Source organism: Eschscholzia californica, unplaced genomic scaffold, assembly GCF_041429995.1.
Source record: "Eschscholzia californica isolate CP2 unplaced genomic scaffold, dmEscCali1.0.p SCAF_6, whole genome shotgun sequence".
Classification (NCBI taxonomy): Eukaryota; Viridiplantae; Streptophyta; class Magnoliopsida; order Ranunculales; family Papaveraceae; genus Eschscholzia; species Eschscholzia californica.
This window is the reverse complement of record NW_028238483.1, coordinates 122216-147539: the sequence shown is the minus strand read 5'-3', so window position 1 is coordinate 147539 and position 25324 is coordinate 122216. Positions and strand designations below refer to the sequence as shown.

The 25324-nt window shown below is 34.4% G+C and overlaps 1 protein-coding gene and 1 long non-coding RNA gene across 8 annotated transcripts; one reads left to right on the top strand and one right to left on the bottom strand.

Annotated features, from left to right (window-relative positions):
• The first annotated feature begins 6054 nt into the window (after nucleotides 1-6054).
• LOC147530659 (uncharacterized) lies at nucleotides 6055-18380 on the top strand. 6 transcript variants are annotated; one of them, XR_015227593.1, is made up of 21 exons: nucleotides 6055-6520; nucleotides 6629-6702; nucleotides 6810-7042; nucleotides 7144-7262; nucleotides 7357-7429; nucleotides 7547-7635; nucleotides 7907-8075; nucleotides 8249-8308; nucleotides 8453-8541; nucleotides 9614-9667; nucleotides 10897-11125; nucleotides 11416-11484; nucleotides 11643-11748; nucleotides 13377-13489; nucleotides 13649-13734; nucleotides 14625-14670; nucleotides 14765-15998; nucleotides 16124-16186; nucleotides 16752-16832; nucleotides 17149-17197; nucleotides 17996-18380. XR_015227593.1 is itself a non-coding variant. In XM_086647631.1 (11 exons), the coding sequence occupies exons 2-10, from the start codon at nucleotides 6508-6510 to the stop codon at nucleotides 8523-8525; spliced, it is 903 nt and encodes a 300-aa protein (XP_086503757.1). In that variant the 5' UTR covers nucleotides 6055-6107; nucleotides 6145-6507; the 3' UTR covers nucleotides 8526-8541; nucleotides 9614-9920. The 6 variants fall into 6 exon arrangements, 2 of the variants coding, with proteins under 2 accessions (XP_086503757.1, XP_086503758.1); XR_015227591.1 differs by having other exon boundaries at nucleotides 11422-11484; nucleotides 15881-15998; nucleotides 16752-18380; XR_015227590.1 differs by having other exon boundaries at nucleotides 11422-11484; nucleotides 11594-11748; nucleotides 16752-18380.
• A 5610-nt stretch (nucleotides 18381-23990) lies between these two features.
• On the bottom strand, nucleotides 23991-25324 carry LOC147530658 (uncharacterized). 2 transcript variants are annotated; one of them, XR_015227596.1, is made up of 2 exons: nucleotides 25099-25324; nucleotides 23991-24389 (listed from the first exon to the last, which is right to left on the bottom strand). It is a non-coding gene; the product is annotated as an uncharacterized LOC147530658 (long non-coding RNA). The 2 variants fall into 2 exon arrangements; XR_015227595.1 differs by having other exon boundaries at nucleotides 23991-24439; nucleotides 25099-25308.

Genomic DNA, 25324 nt, shown 5'->3' with positions numbered 1-25324 from the left:
TATGATACATATTTGTTTCTGTTCTACAATGTGCTGGGTAAATTTAGCTGGTCAACAATTTTATTTATATGAAAATTCTTTGTTCCAAATCAGCGTTTATGCAATTAAAAATTAATTAAACTTGTGAGTTATGAGTAATGATGTATGTTTAGAACCATTAGGGTTCCTGACATTTTGAATCGACGTATTTATCTCTCTTATTGTCTTGTTACGTTCCTTCAATAGTTATAGTTAGCATCCTCATCCTCTCTCCCATCCGTCTTTCACTCAAATTAAAGAGACTTCTTGGACAAAAGCAAGAGGCGAGATAAAGAATAAGATGTAAGAAGAGGCAATTGTTGTCGAATGAACGGTTTGTATCTTAATCCATCAGGTATTTATTTGATTTAGATCTTACCATCTCCTTTCAGAAATCCATGATCAATTAAATTTTGTGGACTTTTTGTGTTGCAGTTGTTGAAATCTACTCAAATGAAACATGAATTACGCTGTGGGGATTATAGCCGAGGGCTTGAAATTTGGTTCATATAGAAGTGGTTTGGTCAACTTTGTATCAGAAATAGTTTATATAAATTAGACCATCAGATTATTGATCTTTGTTTGAATACTAATCCAGCTTTATTCTATTCTTGAAGGTTCTTGGGGACATCGTGCGGGAGAAACACTAAGATCAATTTACTGAAATATCTTTAGCATCTAATGCGTAACGATAACAAATCTAAAAGCCACAGGTTTCATCTGCTTGATGAGGTATGTCTTATACACTCGTGGTTGCGTAGTTGTCTTTCAGCAGTACAACTGTCCTATAGAATATATTTGTGGTCGGATTTAATGGTTCTACTATATGTTTCTGTCTTCTAATTTTCCTTACCTCTTCTTGTTAGGAAAACAAAGCCCTTATAGTTGTTTAACTATGTGAAATTATATTATTAAAAAAAGTCATTTTTTTAATAATCAGATTTGGGTCTTTTCATTTCTTTTCATTTTTTTTAATAAGCAGAAGAGTTATAAGATATTGTATTTAATCATAAGGTCCTTGGACATAATATTTAACGTCAATTTTTATTTATTTATTTAGATTTCTTCTCTAGCCGAAGAGATGTAAGATATTGTATATAAAACTCCTTGTTCGGACGGTTCTTGTGGACAGGTGTGGACTGTGGATATGCTAAGCAGAAAAGCTTCAATTAAATGGAATCCGCCATGTTGAAACTCTATTCGCCACCTCTAATCTCCGACATATCTATGACATCGTTAGTGGTGAACAGACTCTATGGGTCCGGACAAATCTAATAAAGAACAAGAATTTTTGGACGATGACCCCAGAAGCAGATAGTCTGTGGTGTTGACAGGAGGATTTTGGGTAGCTGGGAGCAAGCCAAAAACCTAGTGATAGCGCAACTAGGTAATGGCATGAATACTAAATTTTGGACGGACATTTGGCATCCGCGAGGGCTATTAATGGAGTCCTTTGATGTTCGTTACCGATATGATTCCTATCTCCATCTGAACACGAAGGTAGGAAAATTCTTGGGGCCCGAAGGTTGGCAATTTCCAGCCCACATCGAAGACAAGCTAGGAGATATTGCGATGGAAGCACTGGCAATAGAAGTCGATGGAAGCCCTGAAAGTAACATACGAAGCCATCTGTCCACGGGGCCAGAATATCGACTGGACAGATCTTACATTGTTTTCGGAATGCATCCCTCGCCACAGTTTCCTCTCGTGGCTGGCAATGTACCGAAGACTCAATACGTGTGGAAATCTGTTTGCCTAACTGGTTACTACATCAGGTTCGTAAATCTGTTTGCCTAACTGGTTACTACATCAGGTTCGTAATTGGTATCTATACAGATCTTACATTGTTTTCGAAATGAAACATGAATAACGCTATGGGGAATATAGCCGAGGGCCTGAAATTGGGTTCATATAGAAGTGGTTTCGTTAACTTTGTATCGGAAATGGTCTAAATAAATTAGACTCTCTGATTATTGATCTTTATTTGAATACTAATTCCGCTTTATTCTATTCTTGAAGGTTTTTAGGGACATCGTGCGGGAGATCATCTTACTGAAAAATCTTTAGAATTTAATGTGTAACGATAACAAATCTAAAAGCCACATGCTCATCTTCTTAATGAGGTATGTCTTCTATACTCGTGGTTGCGTAGTTGTCTTTCAGCAGTACAACTGTCCTATAGAATATATTTGTGGTCTGATTTAGTGGTTCCAATTTATGTTTATGTCTTCTATGTATATTTTACTGCCGATCTTTTGTTATTTTCCTTTACCTCTTCTTGTTAGGAAATCAAAGCCCTTATATTTGTTTAACTATGTGCATTTTATAATTAAAAAAAATCATTTTTTCTATCAGATTTGGGTCTTTCATTTCTTGTCCTTCGAAACAGTTGCTCCTTTTTTTTTTTACATCAAATGCATTTCATTATGAGAACTTGACAGTTTTTGGTGTCTTGAGATGCGAATAATTAGTGCAGAAATGCTTTCTTTTGTTGCTGGTACCCATTTTTTAAAAATTCATTGATCACTTGAAGATAAAAGAGTTTCAAACTTTGTAATAGCAATGGCATTGTAAGTTATTGTGTTTAATTATAAAGTACTTGGACATAAAGTTTTAAGTGAACACTATTGTTCATCTCATGACAGTTTGTGCAAAAGAAAACACATTGCTGGATTTCAATTGTTACACAAAAACAGGGACCAACTTTGGTTTTCGGCTTTAACGATAAGAAATTGTAGCTGTTTTCTTTTAGCATAATGCAGCTTGAAGATGTCATAGTTATAGTATAATTTGTCTTTCGTGAATTTATTGACTCCATGGGTCGAACATGTCATGGATGTCTAGTTCTAAGTGAAACTATTATTTGTCTCTTAATGGGTTGTGCAAAAGAAAACACATTGCTGAAATCACGATTTAGCTTGTTTTTGGTCCTTGGAAATTGGAATTGTTTCTTCATACGGACTGGGGAATTCATTGAATGTTGCAGTTGATGGACAGGTGAAATGCGAGAAGTGGATTCGTGATGACGACAATCACTCGGAGGAGTCAAAGGCAAAATGGTGGTTAAGCCGCCTGATAGGCCGCATGAGGAAGGTTACAATCGATTGGCCATACTCGTGTGCTGAGGATAAGTTGTTTGTTCTTACCCTTAGTGCTGGCTTAGAAGGTTATCATGTCAGTGTCGATGGAAGGCACACCACATCGTTCCCTTATCGCACCGTGAGTATCTCATTAGACCTGATTAATTTATACAACAACTGAAAACTAAAAAGGGAACATAATCAATCTCCATTTTTTTATGTTGTATCATCGATGTTAACGGGGCTTCGTTATTGAGGATGCAACTGGGTTAGTCTTTGGATGGAGATATTGATGTGCATTCGATATTTTCTTGATATGTCAAGTAAATGGAAGGCTCCAGCTCTTCCCGTTTTGGTTTAGCAAATTCGAGATCTTTATGAATCTGTTTCCTGTTTTGCTTAAAGGACAGTGAAGCTGTAGAAGAAGGTGGTATTACTTGTGAGTTGATTTCCTTTTGATTATAATAAGTACAGGTTTCATATATTTTCAAGAAGCCTAAAATTGCTGATATAGTGATCTTTAAGGCTCCTGCAATCCTAGATATAAATCTATGCAGCACTTTATGAACTAATCCAGAATATAATTAGGTTTGTGTGGATGACTTTTACGTTTAACAATGGTTCTACTTTCTGCATGAAAATGAGTTCGCTTCATGATTATTTTCTCCTATTTTGTAAGTGTCTTAATCTGAAAGTCCTCATAATATGCTCTTGATTTGAAGATGAAGAATTCATCATAGAGTCACATTTTAGAAAATGATATACTGGTTCATTTTCCCCTTTTTCATTTTGGGTTTCTCTTCGATTGTTTTAGAGCTCTATAAAATCTTGATTTCTTTTTCATTTTGGGTTTCTCTTCGATTGTTTTAGAGCTCTATAAAATCTTGAATAAATACGAAGATCGTGTTGCCGCAGATAACGTGCAATATAATATACCCTTCACTGTAGAAATTTTGGTCTTTAATTTAAAAAGGAAGAGATTATATATTTAGCTATTATTATATGAAAATTTGGGGTAAATTTTGGAAAAAAGAGGAAGTTAGAAGTTATATATAGTGTTTGATGATCATTATGTATGACCAACTTACTGAAAGAGTTTGAAGGTTGTTTCTCTCTGTTTTTCATATTTCTGTTTTTCTTTTTTATCTTTTCAAGTAAGATTAAATAATGGACGATGGCTCACTCATGGGTGAATGGGTCATGTTCGTGCTTCCAAACTTTAATCCCACTTTAGGTCGAACATGCTTCTTCTTGGTTCTTTGTAGTCCTGGACTCCTGACGTTGTTGCCCGTGATTACAAGGTGTGACCTATACTTGTGAACCCTGTAAATAACCTGTCCTATTCTACCACTCTTTTCTTTGCCATGATAAAAATTGGCGCTTAGAAAAATATCACAGGAAAACCTGCAGCGAGAATTTTACGGGTTATATTCTAAATCCAAGAGCAAAGGTGTTACATAATTTGTTTTAGTTACTAAATGATCCAAAGCGTCTTGTACCTAATAGTTCATTAACAAGAGAAAATACAAGGTAGTTCTATGTTTGTTTACATTGAAGAAAATGACGATTTTGTGGTGTTTCTTACTCTTATATAACCAGATTAACATTCATTCAGGTGAGGCTATATATCATATGCCTTAGGTCATTGTTTTGTTAACCGTATCAGGGTAGTTATCGCAACCATAGGGCAAATTTTAACGGTTGGTTTAGTGAACTGCAACATATTGTTTTATATATCTTTTCTGAGTTCTTCGGTTTTTCTATGGCTGTGGGATGGGAGACATGGGGAGTTCTTGTGTTGGTGATCAAACTTTCTCAAGTGTTTATACTGGGTAAGTTTGCGGCTCCATTGTTTATCATACTTTCAGTTGCATTGTTTGTCTTTTCAGTTCATTATGAAATAATAATGTCTGATTTCTTGTCTTGGTAGTGATACAACATAAAAAATACTGGGCAATAATTTAAGTCTTAATATGTTTGTATATGTAGCATCTGCTCTTAAGATGGCTAAATTTCAATAGGTTGATAAACTAATCTTCATTTCCTTTTTGTACAATTTGTCGTAGGACTAAAAGGTGCTCATTAGAGATGGTGTGTTAGTGGAGGTTCTACTTTTTGCGGTACAATACGAAGTGAAAGAATGGAAGAATTGAGGACATTCTGAAATTTTTTTGCCGTTACAAATTTTTGCGGTATCTAAATGTCTCGTCTTTATAGTTCAGTAAAAATCTGGCATTTTCAGGAGATCAAAGTCGTTGATATTGCATTTTAAGTTTAAATCCTAAGGATCCATATCAAGAACGATAATAGTCTTTCTCGATATTTGTATATGCTATTATTTCTTAGACTTTATTTATATGAAAACTTTTTTGTTTGCAAATCAACGTTTATTATATTAAAAAATTACCTAAACTTGTGAGTTATGAGTAATGATGTATGTTTGGAACCATTGAGGTTCCTAACAATTTGAAACGACGTATTTATCTCCTTATTGTGGTCTTGTTACATTCGATCAAAGTACGACTAGAACCATTGTATTTCGAGTAACCGAGAGAACACATGAAACGAAATTTTGATTTTCTACATCGAATTTTAGACAGTATTCGTCTTCCATATTTAACATTCAATCATTTTTTTATTCGATAATTCGAATATCTATGTCTCCTTCATCCAAAATTTTTTCTCCCTATAAGAACCAATGTCATTAATAACTTCCAAAAAATTTCATTCGAAAATCATTAACAATACCCAATTTTATGAATTTCTTTAAGTGAATACCATTCGAAATTACTTACGCATCTAAATTGAGTCTCTATTCGGTCTTTTAGGCACGAAAAACACGCAAGTTACTTACAAAATATTGAACCACATTTTTCTTTTGGACGCCAAACAACTAAAAACTCACGGGCAGGCCTAGACCAATATTATGTCATCGCCCTTATTTAGACCATTAAAACAAGTTGACCATTCAAAGATCGCCTGTTGGTCGAAGAAGAAGAGAGAGAAAAGGTTTATTAGTTCAACAAAAAAAAAAAAAAGAGAAAAGGTTTATTCATACTCTGGGATTCATTGCCTCAGAAAACCCTTTAACCAACTTTAAAGGTAAGAGAAGTCCAAAAATTAGGTTTTGATGACAATTTAAGATGATTTGTTTACACATACTTGATAGAATTACAATTGGATGTTGATTGCCTCGGGGTAGGAGAAGTCTGAGTTGGGGCAAACGAAGTGAAGATGGATAGTTTGATGATCTGCTCCTATTCGATTTGTATTGCAATTATTATTTTGTTTTGGGAAGGAACAAATTATGATGAATGTGGAGGATCGTTTCTTTTTCTTCTTCTTCTTCTCAGCTTATTAAAGTCTCATTCTAAACCAACACAACAGAAGGAGCAGAACAATAACAAGAATGGCTTTTTGGGGTAACTAATTAACCATTCCATTTCTTTCTATTAACAAGAATTATACTTCCTTTTTTTGTTTTTCAATTTCAACTCGTCTGTTTTTTTAATTTATGGTTGAAATTTCAGGTATTGAATTGAACAAGAACAAGCCGTTTACTCTCCGCTTCACTGGATTGAAAAGGAGGCTCTGTATTACAAGGGTATTTAGTCTTTTCATATCTTGAGAATTTACTTTGTGTTGATGATGAAATTTAGTTTCATTTAACAATTGGTTTAATGATCTACTATATTTTGTCATTTTGGACAGGCAACACTTGTAGATGGGCCTCCCTTGGTATCACCAATTAGGAACTATGTGTTACCACGAGACATGAATATTGTTCGCATTGTTGTAGGAAACCAACCACCTATAGTATTATGCTCCCTATCACGTGACAAAAAACTCTCATGCCGGTTGAAGTTAGAGTTAGAGGAGACTCAAGATGTTATCTTTACTCTTCAAGGCTCTGGAACTGTTAACCTAACTGGTTACTACATCAGGTTTGTACTTGGTATCTATATGTATAACTTTATTTTGTTTGTCTTGTTTTTGTTAATGGTTGAATCATACTGTATGTTTTTCTTGTTTTTGATATGAACAGAGATACATTTGAAGGAGATACCAAGACAAGGGTCGGAGGAGTACCGATTGACAATACACCCATTGATAATATATTTTTGAAAGGGCTGCTGGAAAAATTCATTGAGCAATCGACAAAAGGCAAGTATATGACTAATTTATCTGTTTAATTTGACTACCTATCAATTCAACTTTTCACTTTGTTCTTGTTTTGATTTTACTATTTAATTTGTAGGAAAAACAATGAGGAATGACAATCAAAAGAATAGTCTACCATCTTACTTGGTTGATGACAAAGGAACAACATCGTAAGTTGAATACTTCGAAGAGGGGAGATTTTGTGCAATATAAAAACATGAAATGAAAATTATAGTTCTGCCTTATTTTTATATTCATCTTTGATTATCTTGAATGTTCTCTTTTAGTGAACCTTGTGGAGAAATGGTGATTGGAAGCGCCAGCGGTAGTTTTCATGGTCCACATTTACCTTTTGATGGACAACAGCTAACTGGTGGTAAGTTTAAGTACTTTGTTTGGATGCTATGCTTAATGTCTTTGCACCTTAAAGTTGCGAAAGCTGAAACGTAGTTGGATATGTTTTTCTCTTTTCGTATTGTTGTATCTTGAAACTAAATATTTTGGATGAAATTGGTACACATAGTATTTTTCCTGTGCACATATTGTCTATAATCCGAAACAGTGATCATTTTTGTTTTCTGTGAGTTAACAAGGTGAATGATGTCTTTTTTAACTTGAATACTTCTTTGTATGATTGTCTTTTACAGTCACTATTGAAGAACCTGATAGTTCTAATGCACAAGTAGAAATTGTGCATGAATGTGAAATGGAAAATCGGATAGATCTTCTAGATAAATTATCAAATATGGTTGTTGAAGAAACAGTGGAACATCGAGAAGTTTACAAATGTAAAGATGTCATTATCGAAGAGGGAGAGTGAGTTTCTTCTGCAATGATTACATTACTAATATTAAGTGTATGTTTGTGTTTTAATATATTTTTCTGTAATCTAACATATGAAGCAAAATGTACTAACAATCTTTGATTTGAATTCACTAGTTTACTATTTTGTTAATAAATTGTTAAGAAAGTGTTTGTTTATCAAGCAGTGAATCTTCCAATGTTGGCCTAACTCGTGAGATGAAGACTGTGGAGAAAAGAAAATCTGTGTGAGTAAAATCTTGAAATGAAGAATTTATTGTGATAAACAAGAGAAAAATTGTGAAGAATCAGTTCAGTTAAAAGTAACAGGTTTTCAATTTGGTCTTGCATATATGGTTTATTGTCTTTTTGATTACCGGTGGTGGAATCAGGATGCTTGGGGAGCCTTGTAATGCATTTGAGAGGGAATTACTTGATAACTTGAACAAAAAACCGAAGATGTGATAGGGTCGTGTAAGAGGTAACAACTGCCTTTTCATTTATGAACTCTTAATATTATACCATGTTGCTTTAAAGTTCATGCATGTATGACGCTCATGTTTTATATGTCTAATCAAACATTATTATTTATCCTGAATACCTAAGAGGTTGTATTTGTAATATTAGTCCATAAAGCTAGAACACTTCAGAAATGGTAAAGCTTGTTGGCCTACTTAATATTCCAATTAGGAACACTAAATATATATCCTTGTGCAAAATTTATGCGAACTCGAACACATCAAAATTGTAGGCAGGTCATGGGCATGCATGTTCTGCTACATGTTTTGTTTGTTATTTTGGTGTATTTGTCTTGCATATGTAAACTGTCTGGGTCAGCTGATAGGTAAAATCTCAGAAACCCCTCACATAGTTGCTTTCTTGGTGCTATCTGATCTTTTCTTACCTCTTCTTTCAATAACACCGGTACATATGGATTTGAGACCTAACAGTTAGGATCAAGATATACATCTAATTTTAGGGTTTATTCAAACAAATCTCACCCTTAGAAAGGGTTTATTAGGAGTTCTTTTCTAGTAACTTGTAAGAATGTTCATATGTTTTGGTAAGTTGATTTTTAGTTGTGTTTTAGAGAAAACCTATTGTGAAACTGAAATGATTCCTTAACAAATCTTAACTAGTGATTTAAGTAGTCAACATTTAAGAACTCAGCTCTGAGATTATATCATCCAATTACATAATGCCACTGCTTAAGTAGTTGATATCAAAATTTGTCATCGGCTAGTATCGGACTGTGGTGACCATATGTGGCTTATATATAATATCAATCTTATTTGTATGTTTGTGTATCGATATCGGCTTCTGGGTGATGCATGGTATATCAAATATTAACCATAATCGTAGATGCTGAAATGATACTGTTATGCACAAGTGTACTATCTTTTCCAAATCAAATGTCCGTGTCGAATGGTGTGTACAAGGACAATAATTTAACTCTTAATATGTTTGTATATGTAGCATCTGCTCTTAAGATGGCTAAATTTCAATAGGTTGATAAACTAATCTTCATTTCCTTTTTGTACGATATGTCGTAGGACTGGAAGGTGGTCATCAGAGATGGTGTGTTAATGGAGGTTCTACTTTTTGCGGTACAATACGAAGTGAAAGAATGGATGAATTGAGGACATTCTGAATTTTTCTTTTTTATTGTTGGATTGAATTTTATTTTGGCGGTTGAACAATCATGCTCTGTTTTTTCGTTTATCGTTTTTTTTCCATTCAGTATTTGTGTTGGATAGTGAAGAAGTTCAAGAATTAGACATGAATTTTTCACCGTAAATTAGTTATGCGGTAAACTAAAATTTGAGGTTAATAGAGATATGGTTTTGGGTTTTGGCACAATAACTAGTCTGCTGTCCAGTGGAATTAGAAAAAAAAGGTTGGTGTTTCTGGAAAACTACTTCTATTTTTCTTTTGTGGGGTTTGGCACAATAATAGCTTAAAATTCTGCCAATTTGGGTGCGTCGAAGATTACTTAAGGGCTCACTACCAATCCCCAAGGCAGATCATATTCTTGTGGGAAGAATTGTAGAAACTGGGACCGAACTACTCATCTGCTTGTTAAGTATCTTATTCTCGTAATATGTTATAATTGTTCATAATACTGTCAACTAGCACGACACACTATTTTCGTTCGTAACACTAGACAAAAACGATCATATTTTTTTCATCTGCCTCTAACTTCTCAAAAAGGACTAAAGATGGAAAATTGGAAAGGTCTGTACTAGCATTTCTGTACTAACTTCTCAAAAAGGATTAATGATTTAGCAAATGAGTTTTTTTTATGAATGTGTTTTCCGTTTTGGTTAAGGGATAGTGAGTCTGTAGAAGGTGGGGTTACTTGTGAGTTGAAGACTTTGAAGAAAGGAAAATCAGTGTAAGATAACATCTTGAATTGAACACTGTTTATCGTTAACGGTCGAACATGTCATGGATGTCTAGTTCTAAGTGACACTATTGTTCATCTCATGACAGGTTGTGCAAAAGAAAACACATTGCTGGTTTTCAATTGGCACACAAAAACAGGGACCAACTTTGGTTTTCGGCTTTAACGATAAGAAACTTTAGCTGTTTTCTTTTAGCTTAATGCAGCTTGAAGATGTCATAGTTATATTATAACTTGTCTTTTGTGAATTTATTGACTCCATGGGTCGAACATGTCATGGATGTCTAGTTCTAAGTGAAACTTTGTCTCTTGATGGGTTATGCAAAAGAAAACACATTGCTGAAATCACGATTTAGCTTGTTTTTGGTCCTTGGAAATTGGAATCGTTTCTTCATATGGACTGGGGAATTCATTGTTGCAGTTGATGGACAGGTGAAATGCGAGAAGTGGATTCGTGATGACGACAATCGCTCGGAGGTGTCAAAGGCAAAATGGTGGTTAAGCCGCCTGATAGGCCGCACGAGGAAGGTTACAATCTAACAATCGTTTGGCCATACTCGTGTGCTGAGGATAAGTTGTTTGTCTAACCCTTAGTGCTGGCTTAGAAGGTTATCATGTCAGTGTTGATGGAAGGCACACCACATCATTCCCTTATCGCACCGTGAGTATCTCACTAGACCTAATTAATTTATACAACAACTGAAAACAAAAAAAGGAAACATAATCAATCTCCATTTTTTTTATGTTGTATCATCGATGTTAACTGGGCTTCGTTCTTTAGGATGTAACTGGGTTAGTCTTTGAATGGAGATATTGATGTGCATTTGATATTTTTTTGATATGTCAAGTAAATGAAAGGCTACAGCTCTTCCCGATGAACCATAGATTTTTATAGATTAATGGTTTAGCAAATTCGAGATCTTTCTGAATGTGTTTTCTGTTTTGGTTAAGGGACAGTGAAGCTGTAGAAGAAGGTGGTATTACTGGTGAGTTGAAGACTTTGAAGAAAGAAAAATCAGTGTAAGATAAAATCTTTAATTAAGGACTGTATTTTCGATGAAAACCACGATACAATATATCGTATAGATTTATTTGTATTGAGTTGTCACAACGTTAGCAAATTGTCCAGTTTCGTGCTTACACGGTTGATTTGATTTATCACTGGTGGGTGGAAGCAGCATAACTACTGTGGTTCCTGCTCTGGTGAAACCTTGTAATGCGTTTGAGAAGGAATTACAGGGAAGCTGAAGAAACCGAAAAAGCAACGAGTTGGGCTATGAAGAGGTAACTCCTCTTTTGCCATTACAATTATAATTGGGTTTGTTTGACAACATACCATTTGGTAACTAATGTCTAGTTTGGTACGTACCAGTAGCCAAAAGAGTCGTGAAAAGCACGAAACTGTAGATAGAAAAATCACAATATTATGCTTATTTATGCTTCAAACTGTATATAGGCAGAGGCAACTACAGAGGTTTATAGGTGGAAGACAATAACATTCTAGTATTCAAGCTAAAGCAGGATTTATTTCTAAAAAGTCCTTATGTCCAAATCTTTTGTTTAGTGATCCTTAGTAAAGTCTTTGAGATTTCAAGGGTGAAGCATTAATTGTGTGAAATTGATACTATATATTGTTTCTAAAGGAGTGATTAAAAGGGTTCATATCTAAGTAGACACATTATCCTTCAGCTAAGGGTCCATAGCTATCCCTGTCCATAGCTATCCCTGTCTAAGTAGTTGATAACAGAACTATATATTGCGTCGACTAGAGGCCATACTCATATCTGTAGTGAGTGAAATTTCGTTGTGAAATACATCCTTCTGCCACTTCCATGTACCAAAACACAAATACCTATGCGAGTTTGTTCGTTAGTTCACTGGAGCAGTAAACACCAACTTATCATGAAGCTACATCTTTTAAGATGATTTTGATGTGTGAATTTTTATCGAGCTTGAAAGAACATTAGAAAGTATTATGAGTTCATGAAGGTTCAAATGTTTTGCTCTTTTAACAATTTAAATAGAAATCTTGACATGTTTGTATATTGACCGTGTCCTAAATTTCGATAAAGTTAATAAACTAATAGGTTTCTGTGTTTTTTGTGTGTGTATGACACGAGGGTAGGATGGAGCTCTGCTAAGAATTAACATTTTGTGGTATAAGTTACTTCGGGTTATATTTTGTGGTTGTTTGAATTTGAGCGATTTAAGCTTTGTTGATTCTCACGGTTAAGTTTACATATAGTATGCCATTCTAGATTGGTACATCTCTATTATGAATGTCATTTCTTTTGGAATCAACCAACTATTGAGGATGTTTAGATAATAATCATTTACTTGGTTATATATATAAACCTCCTGTCTGTACACTTGGTGATGGAATTGAAGGGGTCAGTCTTTTTATTCACAAATTGCTCACAACCATCTTCGTCTAAAGAAAACTTTGCTTCCTTGATTAACGTTTAACCAAAATTTTCCGATTATCAACTTTGAAAAGGAAACTATGCAGCTAATGAGTGAAAATTTTGGTTGCAATAAATAATGAATGAATTAGGAAGAAAATATTGAAGTAATTTTTGGAGCAGCAAGTTGCTCCTGCTTTGGCTCTAAAGATTACCTACTTGTATAAGCATATTTTGCACCTTCAATCTTGAATCTTTTATCTGCGTGTTTGAGATTCTCAACCAACCCTGACACTAAGGAACCCCAGACTCAATTCATAAAGAGTTTCAGATGCCGAGAAGTAATTTTACGTCGGAAAACGAAGATATTTCCTGGGCCGAAACTTTCTGCCAAATATTCCTGAAAACTTTCCGCGAAACTATTTTCGGGGGAATTTCAAGCCGTCGAAAATAGTTTTTCCATCTCTCTAGTTCTCGCTTTTAAGTTCTTTCATCTTCTCCAAATTCTAGCAAACCGCAGCAGAAAGGGAGTTCACTTGTGTTCGACTAGGGCGCAAAACGCGTTCGAGCTTGCTTGAAGGGAGAGAGAGATTACCTTGCCGCAGATGAAGCATTCTTGACTGGTATGATATCCTTTTCTTTGCCCTAATTTTCCACTTATTTAGATTCTTCTCTTTTTTTTTTTTCTCTTCTGAAGTTGTAGATTTCAGGGTATCTCTTAGATTTTGATACATGTCTTTATAGTTTAACTCTGCAACTACTACTGGCATTGTTTGTGCCAGGAATGGGAACTTTGTCGGAGGGCAATCACAAGAGATTGTTTTAGCTACAGAGAAATTTCTCGATTTATTGGGTTCTGTTGAAAACGGTAAGATCCAAACTATTCTTTTAGTTGAAGTATTTGGAACAATTAGGTTATTAGCTCAGTTTAGGTTAACTGTTTCACAAAAATACTATTGTTGTGGGTTCTCGTCGACTTTAATGCTTTACAAGAAGATTGTAGATGTTTTATGCTTTGCTTTCTTCAAAGTTCTTTAAAGCTCAAGTATCAATTTATGTATCTGCCTCACGTTGTCATATAGAATAATAGAAATCATTATCTTATTTCCAACTCTGATCTAGAAACTCTAGAAACAAGTGCGAACTTCTCAACAGACCCTGTCTACAATACCCGTTCACATGGAACAGACTATGTACCTCATTCACGTCATCCTGCATTCTTTCCATGTTGCAGTTGGGAGACATGACAAGCCCTTGTTCTTCAACTGCATTTTTTTTCGTAAATGTGTTGTCTAACCCATAGTGTAGTTAATCAATGGCTATTCTCTGCCATCGAACTTTCAGCTAACCATGTACTAGCGTTTCTATGTTATTATGTCTTTAGTGTAGTCTAATACATCTATTTATGATGCACTGATTATGAGCAACATATTGCTAACGTCATCACTCGACTTGAGGAAGGCCATATTGCTAACATCATTACTCGTAAACAAATTTAACGGATCTATGAATCTGAATTATTATATTCTGGTGGAATTCTGTCTAGTTTTATCTTTTGCACTCCTCCTGATTCCTAAAACAATATTCGATCTTTTTCTTATCTTCTTCTGTGCCTGCTGTATTGTTTGTTAGATCTTCTTTATGCACTCAAAACTAGTCGTTTTTAATCGAGTGGTTTCGTTTAAATGACTTTTGATTCATACTACCTTCTTCCATTTGAATTTTTTTGTATGTTTCTTGCTTTGGAATATATTATAGTGAGGAAGCAGGTGGAAGAAGTACAACAGACAGTTAAAGAGAAAAGGTACATCCATTATCTAGTTTTCAAAACTTTGCACTACTAGATATTGTCATACTCCTGAATTTGTGTCAACAATGAGACTTGCTGTTATTCTTAGGAGAGCTGAGAATTTTGTTATTTACAAGAAGCAAGCTCGCCCGGGTGTTCAGGCTGTCATTCCTAGGAGATTTGACACTTCCAATGTAGATTAATTAGATATGGAGTTTGTCCATTTATGGCTATTATCATCTATTATATAAAATTGGTGGATGAGTGCGGGCTGGGACAAATAGAATTCGGTTTCATGGAACTATACCATCTTATTTTCATCTACACAATGGAATCAAACTTAGTAAGATTCCACTTTCTATGTTTCCAAGACTTGATAATATTAGCAGAGAAGGTAATAAACTCTACTCTGATTTCCAGTGATACTATATAAGTATATATTTTAGTTACTGCTTAGGATATGTCTTGCTATTCAAATGTTCATAGGTTACATCCTGATATATAACATTATAAAGTGTCCTTTAGGCCAAGTGGCCAACTAATTTTTCAGCATTTACTGTACTAGCCGGAGAACTAATCAAACTTATTAATCTCGAAATCGAGAACTTATATGGTTCTTGTGGTGGTTAAAGTTTAATTGAAACATCTCGAATATCTTAAGTTGAGCATTTTTTGCACAGATAGCATTTTCATATTCCATAAGTATTTGAAAATAACAACTTTTGAACTTCGGTCTACTTCAATTTCCTAGCTGTGTAATGCAATAGCTGTATCTGTAACCCATTGTTGAATTGTGTTACATGTGTGATTGCTTCTGATAAAAAATACTGTTGATCCAAGTGAAATGTACCATGTGCATACCATTATGTTCTTTATCCATCTATTTTTCGTTTGAAAATATATTCAGAATTAGATATTGCTTTTAGTTTGTAACTTGAGTAGCTTTAAACACTCATGCATATACTTTGTTCAACTTAGGATATTGAAGTTAATTTCCTTTTGATTATAATATTTACAGGTTTCATATATTTTCAAGAAGCCTTAAATTGCTGATGTAGTGATCTTTAAGGCTCCCGCAATCCTAGATATAAATTTATGCAACACTTCATGTACTAATCCGCAATATAATTAGGTTTGTGTGGATGACTTTTACGTTTAACCAACGGTTCTACTTTCTGCATGAAAATGGGTCGCTTCATGATTCTCTTCTCCTATTTTTGTACAGACCTCATAATATGCTCTTGATTTCTTGTGATAGATTCACAACAGGAGCCTGTCTGTCAAAGGAGTCATTCAAGATGAAGAATTCATTTTAGAGACACATTTTATAAAATGATATACTGGTTTATTTTCCCCTTTCTCATTTCGGGTTTCTCTTCAATTGTTTTAGAGCTTTATAAAATCTTGATTTCTTATCTTGCCTTTGTTACTTTACTAACCATTGATGATTTTCATTTTGCTTGTGCAGTTGTAACCAAGGTATGTTTGCTGTGGGTGACAACCGAAACAACAACTTTCACTCCCGTAATTGGTAAAGTCCAAAAACCTTAAAACTCTAAGTGTCGTAGGAGTTTCAGTACATGGTTAAAAAAAAAATGGCCTAGATGCCCTCTTACTAAACTATGAAGTTTCAGTACTAACTGAACTATGAAGTTAAAGACTTGATAACTTCTATCATACGGAAAATATAGTTGGGTCGACTTCACACATCAGGCAATGGGAACTTCATTGCCTTTTTCTTTTGTTGATTTTAGTTGTTAAATATTTTGGCAATTCTTTTGAAGAGTTTAAATACGTCATGAGTTGCGTTCATACACGAACCCAATTTTAATTTCTGTATTACTGAAAAAACTACAAAAATCTTCTCTTTACCTCATAAATCTTGTGATCCTCTTTAGGCAAGTTTTCCAAGTTGAAAGATAAAAGTATGGAGAATCATTATCGATATCAATAGCGATATTGTTTATAATACATGCCTCAACACTGAAGAATAATACAGGTTGAACCATCAATAGAGTATATATTCGCCACACCTGCCCGTGCCCCTAGGGCACATATACCTAGTTTATATAAAAAGACAACTATTTCTTTTGCAGATCCAACCCTTTTCTTCAGTTGTTGTTGGGAATGTGAAATTTAAATATGGATAGACTTGGCAATTGCTTCGTCTCGTGCAGGTGATGCTTCTAGTATAAGGTCTTGCATTTCCTAACTCGCATCTTAGTTCTTTTACAAGTTATTTTCTTTTTTTTACTTGTGTTCATGTTAATATCTTATTAGTTCAACACTGCCTAGGTTTTATCATGAACTTAATGAGCGAGTGTGTTGATATTTATTCAGAACTTATTAGGCAAAGGGTTTGCTCGTATTTGAAATGGTTTGATCTTATTCTAAAATTCTGACTATTCACTCTCGCTCTTTTCAATTATATGTGGGTGTTTAGTAGATGTCAACATGTTCGAAAATATCTAAAATTTGAGTTCCCTGCTGCAGTGAGGGAAAACCTTCTTGCATTTGTAATTCAAGTTCCTCCTCCATTAAGGTATGTTCTCTATATTGTTTTTATTTCTTCTCCTTGAAAATTTATGAATATTCTCAAAACAAGAATTATGTTGCATATTGATAAAAAATGATGCTATGCCCCGGGTGAGTTGGCGCTCCAGCCGGGCATAGTTGCTGACGGGTCTCCCATTTGAATCAATTAAATGTTATTTTCATTCTAGTCCCTACAACTTCGTATTCTTCAAAACAAGGGCTTATGCTTAAAATCAAAAGAGGAATTAGGAGTCCTGAACTTGCTCGTGATTTTGAGAGGGGAAGTTACCTTCTTCCTCATCAAACCGAAACCCTAGGAGGAATGTTCGATTTGACTCATTATCTCTATTCGAGTTTAAGTCTGGCGTTATTGATCTAATCTCTTTATCTCTCTACTCATCGATTCGGGTTCCTCATTCCCCCCCTTTCTTCTCTACAAATCCAAACAGGTTTTTCATTTTCTCCCTCTATTGTGAAATAAGATTTTGAAATGTTGTTGTCTTAATTTGGAGCTGTGATTTAGTAATTACTTAGATGTTATTTTGTTCTAGTTTTAAGCGTCATTTTGCCCTAGTATTTATGATATGACTTGTTACTGATTTTGCACTTATCTGGTTAAGATTTGTTTCATTTAGGGGAAAATTTTTACGTGTATTGGTACGTAGCTTCAAAATGGTTCGTAATTGTCTCAATAATGGTTCAATATTTGCCCTATTTCTGCCCTAATTTTGCCAAATTGGTTCATGTGAATGTTTATGATTATGACTGTAATGCTATTTTTACGAATCCCCTTTTGTTGTCCTAGATGAGAGGCTGTGGATGCACATTATCGTCCGTGCAGCTCGGAGTTGAACTACCTTCACACAAATGAGAGCATTATTGCTGGTGCTTCAATTTTTTGAACTACCTTCACACAAATGAGAGCATTATTGCTGGTGCTTCAATTTTTATTATTATACTATGGATTTTAACCTAAACAACGTATAGGTTTATGTTGTATCAAATGTTTCTAACTAACGCACTATGATTTTAACCTAAAACTTAGGGAAAATATAGTTTAGATATATTAAACTTTAGGTTAATATTTGTTTAAATTTGTTATTGTTAACTAAATGACTTATGTGACTACAGTATTGAATGTTAGTTGTGTTTGAATAAAATATGATATTTAGTTTTATCTTGAAATAAAATGAGCTAAACTGAGCTTACTTTTTGGAGGGAATTTTTTGGAGAGAACTTTTTATCCACAAACAAACAAAATACCTTTTGTACTTACAACACTTATAGAATGAAGTAGAGAGCACTTTAATCATCCTCCTTACTAATATAGAAATGGAACCTTTCAAACTAAATGTTTTGTCCCACATCCTGTTCTTGGACTTGGTCTTGGTCCTGGTCTACTAGAGAAATGTCTTATTTTTCTCTGACCTTTTCCTCCCACTATTGGCTAGTGGAAACAGTCCAGTACGAAATTTTCTCTGACTTCCTCTTCCACTACTGGCTAGTGGAAATAGTCCAAGTACTTGTGTACTGGCTAGTCTTTACCCACCGTTGGATCAAAACAACCTGAACTTGCGAAATTGCTAACACTACTTCATCGTCTTCTTTCTGTTCCTTCATTACTAGACTCTTGTACTTCATAATCTTTAAATGATTTTGATTTTTTCTTGTTCTTTGAAGATTTTTTGATTGAAGAGAGAATTCAAGAAACTAGCTAGTCTACCACCTGTTGAGATTGGTTGCTTGTATTTCTTCTCTTCAATTTGTTGCTTCAAAGGAGGTGGTGGGTTATTAATACTATTTGATCTTATGTTAATATCTAAACTCATCCTTCTTTGAGATACGTCAAATTGTTGTCTTAATTCTTCTCTCATTGTCTTTGGAGTTAGAGTATTAGTAACTGTAATGCCACCACCATTTACAATACTAGTTTGGGTACCTCCATAGAAGTACATTGAAGCTTCGAGAACATCGAGTTCGCTTGAATTATTTCTCCTCTGGACCGACTTCTCGTGGTTCTTATCCATGCTTAAATCTCTTGACATAGGCATTGAGTTTTTTAAGACTTGTTAAGGCTATGTAATGGTTGATTCTTTCTTGATTATTGAGAGAAAGGGAGAGATATGTGAGTTGAACAAATTAGTTAGAGCTTTGTCTCCATTGGATTCTAAACTTGGAATAATTTGGTGTATATGTGCAGATCCTGTAACCTTGGAGTTGGGCAATTTTGTCCGACCCTACTATACTTTTTTCCCCACTTAGTGACTTAGACCATCTCCTTCAACTATAGTTCCCAAATGTGAATATGGTCTGATAGTGGTAAAAAAGAAGGCTCGTGACTAAAGTATTTGGGTGCCTAACTATATATAACAATCTATGTGACTAAAGAATTGTATGCTCATTCCCTACGACAATTCTATCGAGAATATGACATTTTTGTGAACATGGGCCACTCCCCACCTCTATAAGAAGACCCCAACTTTTCCTTATTCTCCATAATTCAACACAAGCACTCACCATTGAACAAAAAATCATTACAAACACAAACAAGAAAGAGTACCCCACCTCTATAAGAAGACCCCAACTCTTCCTTAGACCACGGCCTTGTGTTTCATGTGTTTGCTTCATTGTATTTCAAAAGAAAAATATTGGGATGACTACTTGACTTAGGTGCCCCACAAGTCCACAGTATAGCACTTCGAAAGAAAAATGTTAGAATGAATGCTTAGACTTAGGTCCTCCCAAATAAGCATGGTTTACTATTTGAATGATGGTATCACATATAACAACACTTAGATTCCTTTTTTAAATATTGCGCGACCACATTTTTCTGAGACACTAGTTTAAACATAGATCATTTCTAAAATCACAACGAAGATTTGATTATTATTGCCGTAGGCCCTACAATTTAAATAATAAATATCGCAATGTTCTTTTCTTTAAACGAGGAAAAGAAAGAAGAAAAAGACAATAAATAAAATTGTATCTACTAAATGAACATTATTGGGAATAAAGATATCTTGGTTGGCCACATCAAAATATGGAACATGCACGGTAACCATGCCCATTAAAGTATATTAAGTATTTATAATGTCTTACAAAATTTTGTTTAGAAAAATCTATCCAAATATCTTTTTATGTTGAAAAATAAAACACATCAAAGTTATAAGAAAAAAAAACATGGTCATAGAGACCTTTTGATATAGTCAATTACTATTGACCATGTCCCATAGTTAGTGAAGGTCACAAGAAAGCCAACATCACAGAACAAACTTTAAGCAAACTTCATAATGTTAGTCCCACACCTTTGAGTTAGAGATAAAAGAAGTCAATCCTAAAGCTTTCAATCTTTAGTACCACATCGATGGCCTTAAAGATAGAGAAGCAAGAAAAGAAGTCAATCCTAAAGCTTTCAATCTTTAGTACCACATCTATGATCTTAAAGATAGACAGACAAGAAAAGAAGTTATAAATAATCCCTTCAATGGCGAAGGCTAAAATTATTAACTCATAACTTGAGATACTTTCAATAATCATATAATAAAAGGTTTTAATCATATAATAAAACTTTAAAGAATCATTAATTATTTTGGTTTTTTTATTTTTTGCAAGTCTATTTTGGTTTTATTTTGGAAGTTGTACAACCTAAACTAGCATTAGGACCGATCACTTTTTCATTACATTTAATTATCTTCTTTCTTATGAGTCTCATTGAATAGACTTAATGTTTTAGGTGAACCTTATTTTCTATTTAATAAGAGTCTCAAATCCCTTTTCTAACTCTAAATAGATGATGTGGGACTAATAAAGTTTACAGATTTTTGTAGTTCTCTTTGGAGACTTAGTCCCACATTGAACAGCTAGAGAAGAATTCATATGGGGTTGTAGTTATATGAATCAAACCGTACTTCTTAAATTGTAAGCAAGTTCTACCTATTTAGTCCCACATTGTTGGGAGTAAAGATGAAGAGAGAAGAGAATAGTTATATATATAACCTCTTCAATACTTTACAATACAAGCCTCTTCAAGGCCAAAATTTAAGCAAGTTATATCTCTGAAGTCCCTCACTATTGGGTCAAAGATATATGAGCAAGGCTCTGTGAAGGGTAGAAGATTTTACTCCCCTCGGATCAGTTTAAAACATGTAGACTTTATATGTTTGATCGGGTGGGTTTTGGGCATCGGAACTCAGACGGGTATATCCGGCGGGCATAATGCGCCGAAACTCGGATTGGAAGCCCTGGCCAAGTACCGACCACCAACACCCAAAGTAACGGGCCGGGTAAGCCCCGCTCGGACCCTCTTCGAACTACGGGTCTAAACGGACTGGGTGGATTGGGTCGGGTATCGGGTTCTTGAAGGAGTTGTTGAGTTTGTATTTTCATATGATATGAAAGTTCCCCAACTGTCTTTAACAACAACAAAAAAAAGTGCCCCAATTTGCTCTATTTCTCTACATCTTAATATCTTCCAACACATGAAACTATGAAAGTAAAATTTTACATCTTACGGTTTTGACCAATCAAAAGTCTACAATAGTTGGGTTCTAATTCAAACAGACCATCTTACAGAGAGAAACAGAGAGAGAAGAAACAAATCTTTAAGCTGCAAATGGAGAATGTATACTACTAAAAAGAAAATACAGAGATGGTAATCTAACATCAAACCCATCCATCCCTATCTGCTAAACAAATCAAATTCAACAACTTTAGATGATATCCATTTTTGAGACTTCCCTGTTCACTATTTCCATTTGTTCTATCCACCATTTTCAACACCTAATCCATACAAAACTCCAAAGTATTTTGTTCTTTCTCATCAATTGATCCATCAAACTAAACTTTTGATACCCATTTTTTGGGGACATTCTGCTCATGATTTCCATCTGTTTTGTAGTAAATCATATTCAGGACCTAAATTATACACAACATCAGAGTACTTCTTGTCAAGTAATTCACTATATTTACCTTCTTTAATATTTTTGAATATACGAGAAGTAACTAAACTATCTGAACCAACCTCGAAAGTACAGACTGCGCTAAGTTTATAAAATACAACCTTGAAAGAACAGACTGGTCCGATATGAGAGCAAGGCTCTATGAATGCTCTAGTTAGTGAAGGTCGGCCAACATCACACAACAAACTTTAAGCAGACTTCACAATGTTAGTCCCACACCTTTGAGTTAGAGATAAAAGAAACAAAGGGAGAGGTTATAAGTTCTCCCTCTTTGATGTTCAATCCTAAAGCTTTCAATCCTTAGTACCACATTCATGGTCTTAAAGATAGAGAGGCAAGAAAAGAGGTTATAAATAATCTCTTCATTTGCTTCCCAAATATGACTTTTGAAAGTTAAAATTATTAATTCATAACTTGAGATACTTTCAATAATCACATACTAAAAGGTTTTAATCATATAATAAAAGGTGTACATCCTAAACTAGCATTAGGACAGATCACTAATTAATAATAATATCTTCTTTCACATTAATAAATTCAATAGACTTAGTTCATTAATTATTTTGTTTTTTTTTTTTTTCATTTTTGCAAGGTTTATTTTGGTCTTATTTTAAATGTTGTACAACCTAAACTAGCATTAGGACTGATCACTTCTTCATTACATTTAATTCATAAGACTTTATTCATAATAATTATCTTCTTTCATTTACTAATAAATTAAATTAAATAGACTTAATGTTTTGGGTGAATCTTATTTTCTATTTAATAAGAGTCTCAAATCTCTTTTCTAACTCTAAATAGATGATGTGGGACTAATAAAGTTAAGAGATTTTTGTAGTTCTCTTTGGAGACTTAGTCCCACATTGAACAGCTAGAGAAGAATTCATATGAGGTTGTGATTATATGAAGCCAACCACACTTCTTGGATTTTAAGCAAGTTCTACTTATTTAGTCCCACATTGTTGTGGGTAAAGCTGAAGGAGAGAAGGGAATGGTTATATATATAACCTCTTCAATACTTTACAATGCAAGCCTCTTCAAGACTAAAATTTAAGCAAGTTTCATGTCTAAAGTCCCTCACTATTGGGTCAAAGATATGGGAGCAAGGCTCTTTGAAGCCCGAAAGATTTTACCCCCTTGGATCAGATTAAAAGATGTAGACTTTATATGTTTGGAGGGGTGGGTTTCGGGCATCGGAACTCGGACGGGAACAATGGGCTGGGACTCGGATTTGAAGCCTTGCCCGAGTCCCGCCCACCAACACCCGAAGTAATGGGGTAAGCCCGGCTCGGACCCTCTTCAGACTACGGGTCTAAGGACCGGGCGGATAGGGGCGGGTATCTGGTTCTCGGACCGTTTTCCCAACCCTAATAGAGGAGTTGTTGAGTTTGTATTTTCGGAAGAAAACTGCGCTAAGTGGATAGAATACAACCTTGAAAGTACAGACTGGTCCGATTTTGTACAGGAAGAGAGAAACTCATAGCAGCTTTGCTTAGTCGGTTTCCATTGTTATTTTTCTTTGAATATATTACCGAACGAATGTATGTTACTAGTATCCCTTGTGAGTTGTTACTATCAACCATTCAGTTGTGGTTTATGTTTTTTGGATCTTCATAATATTACAGTAATAGAAGATTTGAATGATTGGTTTGGTTGTAATATTATTGTAGTCATTTGGACTAAAAATGCAGTTTTCTTCAATTTGGGCTCTCTCTGCTTTTAAAAATTGATGGTGGTAGTTGATGGCAGTGGTGGCTAAGGTTGACACCTAAAATTAACATAAAGCAAAAAGAAGAGAAGATGATCAACTAACATGATTGAGTAGAACTCTGGATGAACAGGTTTATATTAGGAACTAACATGTATTCAAATTGGGAGCAGTTAACCCTTAATATTACATAGTTATTTGCTTCCTGTTTCAGCCATAAAAGCATAAATATATAACAAATTATACATTATTCTTCATCGCCCTCCTCGCTGTCATTAGGAACAACAATTGTAGTCGGACCAGGCTCAAGAATTTCCTGACAATCATTTAGTTGAAGGTGATGTTTGTGCTTGGGAGCTGGTTGATCTCAAGAATTTCAAGATCAATGCAAAGCAAACTTCAAAAGATACGAGCGCAATCTTCTAACGAGTAAGAATTTGAATTCTAAGGATGTCAACGCACAACGATTGAGCTCAAAGTAACATGTAATTCAACTTCTCTATCTACAATCTATAAACACATATACCCAAATTCTGAAAAAAGATAATGAACTTATTTGACCATTGTACCGCTATAATCACAGCTTAACAAAATGAAGAGGAAAATCAAAGACAAATGTCAGTGTGAATTCATTAACAAAATGAAAAAATGAAGTACAAAAAAAATCAAGATTTGAGTAACACAAACTTGGAATAAGAGACCAGGATATCAAGTGGGAAATCAAAACTTCAATTAAGTTCAAATGGGAATAGAAAACCAAATTACGAGTTTATTGCCTTGCGGAAGTTTTGATCTTCTATTCCTCTTCTGTTTATGGTTGATAAACATCAAATTTTTTTTTCGACTCAAAGGCGTCTAATATAGACACTCAGGAAGACATTACCTTTAAATTTGTTTGTTTGAGCAACAACAACAACCTATCTTCAGAAAGTTCAACTATTTCTCTTCTTGAATACTACTATAATCACTAATTAATACCTAAATGAAACCCATTTTAATTAAATTAGTTATCACTAACACTGTGACAAAATCATACCTAAATAATTAGGGCAAAAAGAGGTGAATCATATTCAAATCACATCATATCTAAAATCAGAACTTAAAATCTAGGGCGAAAAATCGGTCAAAATGAGGCAAATAACAACAGAAATCGAACTCATCACATTAATAATCTGGGTCAGAAATTAGGGTAAAAACTGCTTCAAAAAAACTAATTCACATAAGAGAAAGAGAATGATGTACCTGGATCGATTAGTAGAGAGAGATCAGAACGCTGTCCAATTAAATTTGAAGCGCCAAATAATGGAAGAAATCCTAGGGTTTAACTCTTCCATAAGGATAGAAGACAACCTAGGGTTTAGGAACCTGTAGAGTGTTAGAGTATAAGGATTGAGATGAATCGAGATCGTAAGATATCAAATATTAACCGTCCGAGATATCTGAAGATGAGACGGATCGACATGAAGAT

Excerpts from the sequence above, each read along its gene's own strand:
- LOC147530659 (XM_086647631.1), top strand. Across the intron at positions 7,043-7,143 it reads CTAACTGGTTACTACATCAG|AGATACATTTGAAGGAGATA; the intron begins GTTTGTACTTGG and ends TGATATGAACAG. Across the intron at positions 7,636-7,906 it reads TGGACAACAGCTAACTGGTG|TCACTATTGAAGAACCTGAT; the intron begins GTAAGTTTAAGT and ends TGTCTTTTACAG.